Source organism: Platichthys flesus, chromosome 15, assembly GCF_949316205.1.
Source record: "Platichthys flesus chromosome 15, fPlaFle2.1, whole genome shotgun sequence".
NCBI lineage: Eukaryota > Metazoa > Chordata > Actinopteri > Pleuronectiformes > Pleuronectidae > Platichthys > Platichthys flesus.
This window is the reverse complement of record NC_084959.1, coordinates 1,039,981-1,052,947: the sequence shown is the minus strand read 5'-3', so window position 1 is coordinate 1,052,947 and position 12,967 is coordinate 1,039,981. Positions and strand designations below refer to the sequence as shown.

At 44.5% G+C, this 12,967-nt stretch overlaps 1 protein-coding gene across 4 annotated transcripts in view; it reads right to left on the bottom strand.

Moving 5' to 3' along the window:
- Positions 1 to 841: 841 nt before the first annotated feature.
- The window catches only part of dbn1 (drebrin 1), a 48,626-nt gene continuing 36,500 nt past the window's right edge, over positions 842 to 12,967 (bottom strand). The window contains exons 2-15 of one of the 4 annotated variants that reach the window (XM_062405910.1): positions 11,929 to 11,984; positions 11,705 to 11,820; positions 10,761 to 10,835; positions 9,638 to 9,779; positions 9,271 to 9,350; positions 8,923 to 9,074; positions 8,652 to 8,709; positions 7,490 to 7,546; positions 7,263 to 7,377; positions 6,112 to 6,225; positions 3,042 to 3,167; positions 1,988 to 2,463; positions 1,795 to 1,894; positions 842 to 1,589 (exon numbers count right to left, since the gene is read on the bottom strand). In XM_062405910.1, the coding sequence (XP_062261894.1) occupies positions 1,534 to 1,589; positions 1,795 to 1,894; positions 1,988 to 2,463; positions 3,042 to 3,167; positions 6,112 to 6,225; positions 7,263 to 7,377; positions 7,490 to 7,546; positions 8,652 to 8,709; positions 8,923 to 9,074; positions 9,271 to 9,350; positions 9,638 to 9,779; positions 10,761 to 10,835; positions 11,705 to 11,820; positions 11,929 to 11,984 (1,723 nt within the window). In that variant the 3' untranslated portion in view covers positions 842 to 1,533. The remainder of the gene's footprint in view (positions 1,590 to 1,794; positions 1,895 to 1,987; positions 2,464 to 3,041; positions 3,168 to 6,111; positions 6,226 to 7,262; positions 7,378 to 7,489; positions 7,547 to 8,651; positions 8,710 to 8,922; positions 9,075 to 9,270; positions 9,351 to 9,637; positions 9,780 to 10,760; positions 10,836 to 11,704; positions 11,821 to 11,928; positions 11,985 to 12,967) is intronic. The other 3 variants (XM_062405911.1, XM_062405912.1, XM_062405914.1) reach the window with 3 other exon arrangements.

The window sequence follows — 12,967 nt, the reverse complement described above, 5'->3', positions numbered from 1 at the left end:
AAGTTCTGTAGGAGCTGCAGGTTCAGGTTCAACATGTCAGATATCAGTTGTTAATTAATTCGAGTTAGGAATCAGAGTTTAATTTGACTGAAATGAAGAATCTCTGTTTAACATGAGACCTTGAAGCTGAAGGACAAACTGCAGCTCCTGAAGTCTCCGGTGATGAAGACGCGATGAGTGACGAGGACTCGAGGATCAGATCCAAACGACCCTGAAGGTCCAGGTGATGACAGCGAGATGGAGGAGGAGACATGTGAAGACGTCTGGCTTCATGAGAACGTCTCGTTCTAACTCTTTCATCCTGAGTTTAGACTTAACGTCAGATTGAGAAGGAAAAAGACCAAAGTACGGTTCTGAGGCCACGTTTGTGAGAGTTGCATCATGGGAGATCTGTTTAGAAGATGGTTACTGACAGTAACAGACATGAGGTGGTGGAGATGCTTCCTCGGAATCGTTATTAATTATGAACAGAAACACGAGGACAGGATGTGACAGAGTCTAAAGGAGATACGGTGACGCCATCTAGTGGTGGAGGTGTGAACTGTGTGAGGATGATGAGGATTTCTTCATCACATCAACTAGAAGCTTCACAATCGTCAGCTCTACTTTAATATGATGTCATTATACAAATGAATTATTATAATAATCAGAATAAATGTTTCTTCCTCCATCATCCAGGATCTAAGTGGGTGAGACACTGATGCTTTTATTTTGTAAATCAGAAGAATCCTTGTTTCTCTATCTTTATCCTTTTACATAAAGAACAGAAACGTTCCTGAACATGTGGAGAAGCTTGGGCTTGTGGAGGTGGAGGCGGAGGAAGAACAGAACGTGCACTGAGGAGGATTCACAAGCCATTTAATCTTGAATTCAGTCGTAAAATCATACAAAAGGAGTGAAAAAGGTCGACAGGGAGCCACAGGCTGACGTGATTCAGGAGTTTCAGATACACCAGAATAAATAAAAGATTCCACCGTGTTCTTTTCTGCTTCTTTTAGCGATAAATACAAGATTAAGTGACTTGCTAAGTGTTGGAGGGAGGAAGGGGGGGAGGTGAAAAAGAGGAGCGCAAAGAAAGAGGGAGTGAAGAGGAGGAACACAGGAGCTGTAATGATGCGTTGTATTAGTTGTATAATGTGTTATTAAAGCACTACAGAGCTGGTGTGTGTGTCGCCGTCACACTCGCCGCCCTCGTCTCTACTCTGCAGCAGTGCGCTACGTTAACGTGTCGTTAATCATGTACACAAAACAAACGTCCCCGGAGCGGTGACATCTGCATAGCGAAAAAAAAAGAAGAAGAAAAAACAAATAAATAAAATAACAAACACAGAAAATAAAACAGAACTGAGCCGCGAACTTTTTAAATCAAACGTCTTTTTCTGTGGCTACTGTTTCGTTTCTCTAAAAGATTATACACAAGTAGTTTGATGCAGAACTTGCTATTATTTGTTTGTTTTCTTTTTTTTCTAGAAAAGATTTCTTCACGAACTTCCTACTTCCTCTTGGTCCGACGGGCGGCGTGCGATTGGTCGGTTAGTCGTCGTCTTCATCGACCACGGGATCTGTGTCCCAGCACGTAATGTCAATCTCTGAAAACACACACACACACACACACACACACACATTTGATTTGTTTTTTTAATAGTTTTCTTCTGTATTATTTACATTTTTGAATGGAAAGTGATTTTAATCTAAAGACGTGGAAACATTTCATACATCTTATTTATCTTATATCTATTTACATTTATTTGTCTGAGTATTAACATCCTGTTCTTTTATTTTGAAGTATCTCACCTGGTGGCTTGTTATAAAAGACCGGCACTGGTTTGGCTGAGGATTCCTCTGATTGGCCAAATTCGTCCTCCTGTGATTGGCTGAAGTATCCCTCGCTCGCCTACATGAGCCAATCGAGAGGGAGAAACTTTAACCAATGAAAAGACAGAATCTGAGACTGAATCTGCTGCAGCTGAACCTCGACGTGTCTGACCTGCGTCCCTTCTTTCAGCAGCATCTCCCCATTGGTCATCAGGAGCTGTCCGTCATCCGCCTGCTGCCCCCCCTCGGACACATGCTGCAGTGCATGCTGGTAGCTGAGGGTCATCTGGTCCGAGCTGGTCACGTCCACCAGACTGGACGGGTCGTCCTCGGCCCCGGGGCCCGAGCAGAAGGAGCCGTCGATCATCTCGTCAAAGCTGAGGAGGGGCTGAGGCCGGCTGGCGGCGGCGGCACTGGGCAGGACGTTGTCACCGGCCATCAGGTCCACCAGGTTGGAGGACTGGGAGGTCTGGGTGGGGTCGGTGGGGGGGTCGCAGCTGCTGTCCCACAGGTTGACCAGTCGGTCCGTCCCAGATTCCCACACGTTGAAGCCGGAGGAGTCGCGGGCCTGAGGGGCGACGCTCTGCACCGGCTTCGAGGACGGGGACTCCTGCACCGCCGGCTTCGGGTCCCGCTTCGGGGCCGGGTCTGGTGACGGCAAGAAAAATACACACTAATTAGATCTGTTTAGTGTTTGTGTTGTCGTTTTGTCCAATTACACAGTTTCACATCCAGTGAATAAGAAAGATTAACGGGACAAGACGTGAAACCTTCTGAAGATCTGGTGTTCAGATCCAGGAGGATCACCTGAGGAGTCCCTCAGGGTTCTGTGATCGGTGCTCAACGTCTTACACTTTATATTATTCTTATTTGTGGGTCTAATATTACTGAATTGTTCAAATGTGTCTTTTTTTGCAGAGGATACATTTATTTGAGTTGTGGGAAATATTTGAAGGGAAATTTAATTGCAGATAAAAGTTTGATAATCTTTGTTTGATGTAAACAAATGCACATAAATATCAAGAAGATATAAAAAAAAAATGTTAGTAATTGAAAAGTCTGTTTCCCGAGAGTTCACTCAAACTTCCTGGAGGTTTTAATTGATAATAAAATAACATCGATAAAACATATTGATTTCAATAGAATAAGATTTACTTTAGTTCTGAGGCTGACTAAGCTCCTCCCCTTCTAAACAGGTTACCACTCAGCGTGTCATGGACTCTCACCCCACACGTCTCTCTCATCCTCCTCCTCTCGGCTCAGATCCTCTTTGATGGCTGTGGTGATGATTCTGGGGATGGGCGACCCGGCGGCCATGTTCTGCTCTGTGCTCGCTTCGTGGTCATCGTCCCCTGGAGGAACAGAGCGGAACAACAACACAACGTCATCCACGTGCAACAAGCAACACATCAAACCGGTGAACCAGATGTGTTGAAGTGACAAAGACGAGCTGATGAGAGTCCAGATGTTTCAGAAATAAAGTGACTCGTGAACATCTGTGTTTTCATGAGTCCTCATCAGTTCATATTGTTTTTTAATGAAAACAAACTGAACTAGATCAGCTGTAATAAGACTACTGGGAAGTTTAACCACCAGTCACATCACGAGTTACTTCAACACATTAACACACAACATCACAACAATAAACCAACAAACACACAATCAGAGACTCGGATGCACTGTGGAGATGTGGGACTTGTTGTCGGCGGTTCGATCCCCGTCTTCCCCGTTCTGCAGTGAGAAGGGGGAGGACACATCTTCTCAGAGAGAAAGTGCTGCACATGGATTCACTGTGTGAATGTGTGTGGATATGAAACTGTTCTGCAACGAGCTTCGAGTTTCATCAAGACTAGAAAACATCTTCAGATCAAAACTGCCTCAGATAAAACCGTCAGGAAATAGAAACCAAGACTCGAGGAACAATCTGAAGAAACTTGTTCCAACTTTAAATTCTTATAACTTTTGGTTCAGAAATGATTCAGATGTTCAGTTAAATATATAAATAATAGAAGAGCAGTGAGTTACTGTAGTTCCACTGATTTTACTCAAATAGGAGCAGTGGACTTTATCTCTCTCTAATCTGTTAGAGAAGTATAACTAACAGTTTCAAATTAAAAGCCCTCCAGAGTGTCAGCCCACACAAACCCTCCGTTTCTAACAGGGCTTTTATTGTGAAACTTTTCCCTGAGTAACAATCTGGTTCAGTTCAGTGAATCTTGGTTTATTTCTTCTTTGTTTCCAGAGACGATGAATCTTTACAACTTCTCTTATTTGTTCAGTGTTTTCATTTATGACCAAACACGTGAAAAACTAAAAGCTCGTCCAGCAGCTGTATGTTTGCTGTCAGGTTTGGAAACTGAGGTTAGCATTAGCATCGCGTGCTCAAAGCGTGACGCTCGCTGACACTCTCCCACAGAGTGACGTGTAAACACCGTGTGCACGTTGCAGAATGTTGTGAAATCTGATGCATGTCGGTTGAAGCCTGAAGCTCAAACTGAACGCATCATACAAACCTGCTCATGGGTCAAGTCATTGCTTTTTCTGTAAATTACATCACTGACACAATCCAACAAGAACTAGACTCAAACAATAGAGTCGTGAATTCTACGTCAACACAACACGGACGAGTCACGAACACGGAACGAAAACTACATCCAGAAAAAAACACACATCCACAGGAAATCGTCACGTTTCACGATGACTTCATTCAGATTCTTTTTTTATTGGTTTTAATAGAAATGGTCGTTAGGAAGGAGATCAAATCCCCGGTGGACGGAAACCTCCGAGGGTCAAACCAGGTTTTTACGACCAGACAGACAATAAACAACATTTACATTTGAACCAAATGTCCTTTTAAGGTGAATGTTATATAGAATTTAGCTCAAACATGAATCTGGACAATAACCTGAAAGGAAGGATGGATTACAGAAATATTTTATTCAGAGAACACGTTGTAGGAGCTACACACATGCACTAACACACACATCTGGACGGTTTCACTCATTAGCTTCATCGCTGCTGTTTGTTTCTACTCGTTGATCATGTGATCGTTTCCTCTGCCGCCCGGTGTCTGGAGCAGAAGCTCGAGGGACCTGAGTTCTGTTTGGTTCTGAATTTATTCACCGATTATGTTCGAGACAACAACGTCACAGCAAAGAAAAGCAGACTGAGAATTACAAAAAAAAAAATTCAGTGTTAGAAAACAACAAAGTTTTAAATTCAGTTGTTATTGGCAGAAAGTGTTTTTTAAATTAACTCAGCGTTAAATAATTAATGAACCAAAACGTCCTGTTTTTTAAACTCAGTGACGACGACATCGACTCCACAGACGACAAACAGCGACGTCGTAACACAAACACTCACAGGAGGGTCGACAGGAGGAGGGTGTGTGTGTGTTGTGGTGTGGTGTGGTGTGTGTGTTAGTGTTTGTGTTGTGGTGTGTGTGTTAGTGTGTGTGTGTGTGTGTTGGGTCCAGGATCCGAAGCATGAGATAGAGGATCAGAAAAGGTCGGAGGTGAGATTCTAGTTTCAGCTCTAAATCCCAGAAGAATCACATGCATTATTAATTAAAAATGTAAAATCATCAAACATCATGAAAGAAGAAACATTTATAAACATCTGCAGCAGAGCGGACGACAGCTAAAAGACGACGACACAACATCGATCACACAAAACAACAAACAGCCTCATGGTTTTATTAGGGACCTCAGCTCGTTAACGTGTTAGCCTGCTAGCTGTTGGCCTGTTAGCCTGTTAGCTGTTAGCCTGTTAGCTTTTAGCCCGTTAGCTGTTAGCTGCTCAGCAAAGATGGTTATAAGAAGGTGACGTCTAATAATCTAAATATATAAAATACATTTTCATGTTGTTAATGTTCTGTAAAATCTCAGACTGTCAATAAAGATGGCCGACATGACAGCTTCCAAAAGTGAAGCCAAAGTTCCCCCAATCTCCCCCTGGTGGCTGGCTGCAGCATAGGTCATAGACCTCCTCCGTGGGAGCAGACGGATCAAACTTGATGATTGTGTTTTAAAATAACTTCACGTGATTAATTTGCGCCCGAGAGCCGTTAGGTTTGGATTCAACACGATTTCCTGGTTTCAGATCAGAGTCAAAAACTCGTCATCATAAAAACGAGACGAAGTCAGAGAGTACGACGACGACTGTTCCTCCTCGATCACTGTTCATGTCTGAGGAGAAGATTCAGGTTCTAACGTCCGGCTGGCCTTCCTCTGTTTACTCCTCCTCCTCCTCTTCTTCTTCTTCTTCTGTGGTTTATCGGTTAAGTGCTGTACCTACCGGCTGCAGCGGCGTGCTGCGTCCGTGCGTGAGGCGGCGTGCGGAGGGGGGAGGGGCCCCGCGGCGGACTGCAGGGACTGTGCTGCTGCTTCAAGAACGGGCTGTCCAACCGGCCTGGACACGGTCAGGACGACAGGGACACACACACACACACACACACGTAGGACAAAGACACAAAGCGACGCACCAGGACAGAAACGATGTGGGAAGATGGACGAGACAAGACGACAAGACAGACGGAAAATAAACGAGAGAGAGACAGAGAGAGAGAGAAAGAGAGAGAGAGGTCAGAGGGCAAAAGATGTTTAGTGCCAGAAGGAAAACAGAGAGGATTGTGGGAGAAATCAAAGATAAGGAGTGAAGAGAGCAAGAAGAAAGAGAGAAAGAGGAGAGAGAGGAGGAGAGAGGGATGAGGAGGTGAAGACAAACATGAGTGCAGAGGTGAGAGAGAGAAAGAGAGAGAAAGAGAAGTGTTAGTGTCGACTGAAGAAATCCTTCTCTTCCCCAGAAGAGACGCTGAGGAGACGAATTCTGATTCTTTCTCCTTCAAGTGGAAAAATGTCTCTAAGAGGTTTAAAACCCCGGATTGAGACGGGAGACAAGCCTCCTGCTTCCTGTTTGATAAGTTAGGTTTTCACCTGTTTGTTAGTGTTTCAGCTGGAACACGTGACAGGTGAACAGAGGAACAACAGGTCGAGAAGGAGCTCGTTAAATATTATCGTGATTCACGAGATTAGTCTCAAACTGAAACTCATTTAAAACATCGAGATTGAAATCACGTCAAATAAAAACTCAAAACGTCTCAAAGAAATTCAAAGAAACTTTCATAACATGAAAAATAGGTTTTGTTGGATTCTCATATGAAAACAACAGCAACGTTAGATTGTCAGATACTTTCTTGTTGTTTTAAAAGTTGTTCTGACAGAATTCAGGTTAAAGGACAGAAACCGTCCAATCACAGCTCAGACGTGTGAACCTGGAGTCTTTTTTTGATGAATCACAGTTAAAGACGCAGTTTGTGAAGATTAAACCTGTTTATAAGAACGAGGACGTAATGAATGTCATGAATTATAATTATAATATAAATCTATAATAATCAGTTTTGGTCTCATTTTAATGACCTGACCCCAGAGGGACACTAAAGTTCTTACCGGGTCTGTGGACGGAGACGGGCGAGGTGTCCACGCTGATGGTCATGGCTCGTTCCTTCTGCTTGAAGAACTCCCGGGGGTTTCCTGAGCGCTGGGCGATGATGGCCTTCGCCTCCTGGAGACGAGCACAGATCAAACATCAGGGTTCGGACACGTTTCTTATTGTTTTCATACGTCACAGTCTCTTGTCTCATTTTTCTGTCTGGACCTGTGTCCTCAGTTCTCACCTCCACCTCCGTCTCCTTCTTGTCCAGGTTCAGGTCCTCGAGGCTCGCCTCCGCTGCCTGAACACAAAACATCATCTGATTATTACAAAGATTAAAGAATCCAACAGGGATAAAATAATTCAGATGGAGTGAAACAGATCAAATCATGAATCAGCACCGAGCTGAAGGAGTCTTTACACATCACCACCAGCAGGGGGCGACAGAGACTTTTTCCAGGTGAGGTCAAACTGTTCAGGAGAAACAGAAACTAAAGATTTTCTTTAAATCACATTTTCTCACAGATATTTTGATGTTAACATTCTGATCTTTTATTTCAGATGTCTCATTTTGTTCAAAACATTATTAAACTAAATTTTTTTCTTTACTTTTATTAAATCAAACAGTTTTTATTAGATAGATTTTCATTTTTTTCCCACTAATGCAGATACTTTGCTGAGTTTGAGCCTCTCGTTCAAAACAAGAGATTTTCACAAACTGCAGATTTTCTGAAGCTCTGGTTTCCGTGTGTTTGTGTAAGCGCAGCAGGTTCAAAGGTCACGACCGAGGAGATTAGATATGGATCAGAAAAGAAAACACGAAACATTGACGTTGAAGCATCGAGCGACTTCAGGTCAAACCACAAAGTCCTGATGTTCACAGACAATCAGAGAAGTGACTCCTGTTCCTCTGACACATTAATAACTTCATATTAGTTTGACCTGATTGTCTAACATCTCTTTATAAAAGCTGTTCATAAATGTTGAAAAAGAATCTGAAACAAACGGTTTCTTCAAACTGACGATGAGAGAAACTTGCTGCTCCAGAGTCAGATTACAACTCCATCCTCTCAGATTCTGTAATGATGATGAGCCTCAGTTGTTGGTCCTCACGCACTAATTGAAATCCTCCGGCAAAATAAGAACAGCTGTGACACGACAACACACACACAGACACACACACACAAACACACACACAGTGTAAATCGCTCTCTACAGACTTGAACCCCGTAGACATATTAATTGGTTTTATTTTGGCGTCTCAGTGGAACGAGAAGGAAACGCCGTATCCACAGGAAGTGATGCGTCGCTGAGCAGACGCAACACAATCAGCTGAACAACACACAGGACAAACTCCGGCTCTTTGACTGTGTTGGAAGTGAAGTGTGATTCAAACTGAGACTCACCATCTTCTCCTGGTTCTTCAGCCGCTCTTTGGCCTCTTCCTCCTCCAGCAGCTTCTTCCTGTTTCCACACACGAAAAAAAGTTCTGAGAAAAGAATCAACATGAACTTTATCAACACCTCAAGGACGGGCCGACCACTAGGTGGCGCTCAGTCCACCTTCCACTCGTGAGGAGGAAAATAAAAACCTCATCTCATCGTCCTCCATCTTTATTCACAGATGATGGTTCAGACGCTGAAGACACTATCAAGCTCCGACCTTCGACCTCCTCACCTGTGATCCTCGATCTGAAGCTCCCTCTCTCGGTACCTCTGCTCGCGGCTCTCCTGCTCCTTCCTCTCCAGCTCCATCCGCTCCTCCTCGAAACGCTGACGCTCCTCCGCCAGCTTCTTACGCTCCTCCTCCTTCCTCAGCTCCTCCTCCCGCTGCCAACAGACACACAAGTTAAACCTTCTGGAGCTGCAGCTCAACAAATATGTTTTTACAGCTTCGTCATCTCGCTCGGTGTCTTGCCCAAGGGCACATGGAGCAATACTGCAGGATTAAAACTCCTCCCTCCTGGTTTCCTTCCATTCTTTTCCTGTTTCCTCCCTCATCCTCCTCTTCATCATCCTCACATACCTTGGCCTGCTCCCAAAACTCCTCTCGATTGATTTTCTTCATTTCCACCTCTGCGTTGGTTTTCTCGTAAACTGTTCCCATGCATCAGCAGAAAGAGAGAGAGAGAGAGAGAGAGAGAGAGAGAGAGAGAGTGAGAGAGAGAGAGAGAGAGAGAGGGAGAGAGAGAGAGAGAGAGAGAGAGAGAGAGGAGAGAGAGAGAGGGAGAGAGAGAGAGAGAAAGAGAGAGTTAGGGTCTGTGTGTAAATTACTTTTGCAGATGAAAAGAGTTTCCACCAAAATGTTCTGTCTGTGATTTAAAGTTTCTCTTATTTTATATATAGTGTGTGTGTGTGTGTGTGTGTGTGTGTGTGTGTGTGTGTCAGCACCACGTCTCCGTGCTCGTCCTCTCTGGTCTTCAGGCGGCTCAGGACCGGACTGGCCACCACTACCCCCCCGTTGGTCAGCCGCTGCCCGATGGCCGACGGGTCGATGTCCTCCAGGCTGCTGGCGTTGATGATGACGTCCACGCCCTGAGACACACAAACACGTTCCATCACAACATTCAGATCGATTATGATCAATAATATAAAGTGTTGTTTCTAACGTTTGCTGATCGTTGCTCTGATCGAAGGATTAAAGACTTATTCCTCTGATGGACACGTTTGTTTGAAGCACACAATGATGTATGAGTGTGTGCGTGGGTGTGTGTGTTTATACACTAAAGGGTCGAGGCAGTGTGGGAGGAAGAACTGCCACTTCGATTAATGATACTTCAACACACACACACCCACACACACAACCCACACACACACAAACCCCCACTCACACACACGCACTTGAGCTTTTAGCAGAAAAATCTCGATCTTTGATCTTCATCTTTTTATCTTCTCTACAAATCCATAAATACACTGAGCCACGAGGTACAGGTGTGAGACACACACACACACACACACACACTCGTGATGGGGGAGAGGATTGTCATCCAGCTCAGAGAGATTACTTTAAAAAGTGGAGGTATTAGTCATGAACACACACACACACACACACACACACACACACACACACACACACACACACACACACACACACACACACACACACACACACACACACACACACACACACACACACACACACACACACACACACACACACACACACACACACACTCTCTCTCTCTCTTGATCCTCCCACAGGTTTAACGCTCTGCAGCTTCATTTTTCAGGGAGAATTGAAATCTAAATCACGTCACAGTCGTTTCTGCTCAGATCTGAACTCATCGGTTGTTTTACATAATTAATAAACTGATGAACTAAAACATGACACCTGGTCAGTGGGATCATATCGTGAAGGACACGGACTAGGATCAACCAAATGAAATCTATCTGTTGAAAGCCACCTGCAGGAAGTCGTAATAAATCCTTTGTGATGTCTGGAACACGTCAGGTGACAGATTGAAGGAGTAAACAGAGTTTGATCATTGAGTGTGAGAGCAGCAGTGATTCTCTGACCTGGAGGAATTCTGCGACGGTGGCCACGTGGCTGGCGCAGGCGCACTTCCTGGCGTCCGGCACGTCTTCCCCCACCTGCAGAGGAGCGAGGCGGGTTAGCAGGGACATGAAAAGAAAGAGGAGAGAAGTTCTGTGTGTTGTGTCCCCGGGTTCGTCCACATTAGAGTCTTTGTTCAGCGCGGCCGCCGAGTGAGACAGTTGTGTTGGGACGAGCCGGAGACGACTCGGCAATCACAGCTCATTCAGAGCAACACAACAAAACGCAGCCAGAGGCAATTAGAGACAGAAAGAAACACACGTCATCAGAGTTCATGGTAAATTATCTCTCAATAAAAACGCTGAGCCGCCTCATCATGAGTCTGATGAGCCTCAGCTGGAGACGTGAGAGGAGCTGGGACACTTTGACTTCGTGTCATTCATTTTGTGAAACAGAATTTGTGTTATGACTGAACTCGTCTTTTTGCTCATCGCTGCAACTCCTCCTTTCAGCTGCTGTCTCATACACTGTCTCTTTAAGGACCCCCCCCCACGATACAACCCAGTCTTTACATCACATGTCATTTTGTCCAGAGCGACTTACATCTTTAGAACACTCAACATTTATGAGGGGCCATTTTAGGGGTTCAGTATCTTTGCCAAAGAAACTTAGGCTTGCAGGGGGGAAAGAGTGGGATTCGAACCAGCAACCCTCTTGTTGCAGAACACCCGCTCTATCACCTAGGCCACGCTCTCCAGTCTGCTCTGATTGGCCAGCTGGAAGACTCTGCTCTGATTGGTCAGCAGCTTTCACGGCTGCAGCAGCCGTTACTCTGGTTTATTCTCATTAGATAGAGATAAAAACGCAGTGTGACCCCCCCCTCTCCCGCCTGAGGACACTTCAATGTGTGTGTGTGTGTGTGTGTGTGTGAACTCCCCTCCCCCCTCCCCCCGACCCTCCGACTCACCCAGTTGATGAGGATGTATCGTGGCAGAGCGGCGCTCGGCTCCTTCAGGCTGCAGAAGCCGTACATCACTTTCCCATGGTCGAAGGTCAGCGTGATCTCCGGGAGGCCGCCTCCCACTTCAGAGTCAGAGAGAGAGAGAGAGGGAGAGAGAGAGAGGGAGTTTAGAACAAGGATGATCTCTAAAATGTAACGTCCAACACGTGTGAGGGGACGAGTGGACTCACCTCCTGACGCGAAAAGTGTCAAATCATTACTCTCGTCCTCGTATGTAAACAAGGCCCTGAGAGAGAGAGAGAGGGAGAGAGAGAGAGAGAGAGAGAGAGAGAGAGAGAGAGCGAGAGCGAGAGAGAGAGAGAGATCAGCAAAGTTCATGTTAATCATCTTCGTTATTGTATAATCACTTGTTATTTAAATATAATTACTATGCGCACAAACACACACATTTCTTTGTGTGCGACACAACAGATGTAATTTCCTCATTGTGTCTCCTCGCTGCATTAACCCAGATATTGACCTCTGACCTCGAAGGTGACACGAGATTAGAGTTCAGCTCAGATTAAAACTGTTCAATCAACAATAACCTGAATATTAATAATACAACTCCAACGACCTGAAGGTCAGAATAAACTCAACAGAACGTCTGGAGTTAGAAATATGAAACACTTCAGATAAATATTGGTCATATGTAGATTAAGTATTATTATGATTGATGCACTGCAGCTTTTCGATTTATGGGTCAAGGTGAATCCCTGCTTTATATTCTCAAATCCTTCATATTGTAAAACATCAGATTTTATAAAGTGATCAAATGTCGTCAGGAGGAAGAAAGAAGCAGCAAGAAGAAGAGAATCTAAATGACTTTGTTTTATCAGAGGACGTGTTTTATGATATTCATGTCTCTGGGGACAGAAGTGAGAGGAAGTTCAATCTCTACCTGTAAAGATATTTATTCATTTAAAGCTCCATTGAATCAGCAGAGAGGATTTCTGTTCTTCATATAATCAAATGGCTGCTGGGATTGAGGTTAAAGAAATGTCCTCTAATCTATCAGGGTTTAAACCACAGATTATAAAAGTCCAGCGTGAATTATTGTTTTTAATAAAAACCCTGACACATAAGAGAGAAGTCACATTATTACTGCAGAGTCAGGAGAATCGATCATTTGAAGACCCACTGGTTTGTGAGCTGCTGTTAGAAACCAGTGGGTCTCAGATTATGAGAGGACATTGTCAGAGGCTGAAGGAAACGTTCCAGGTTCCAGAA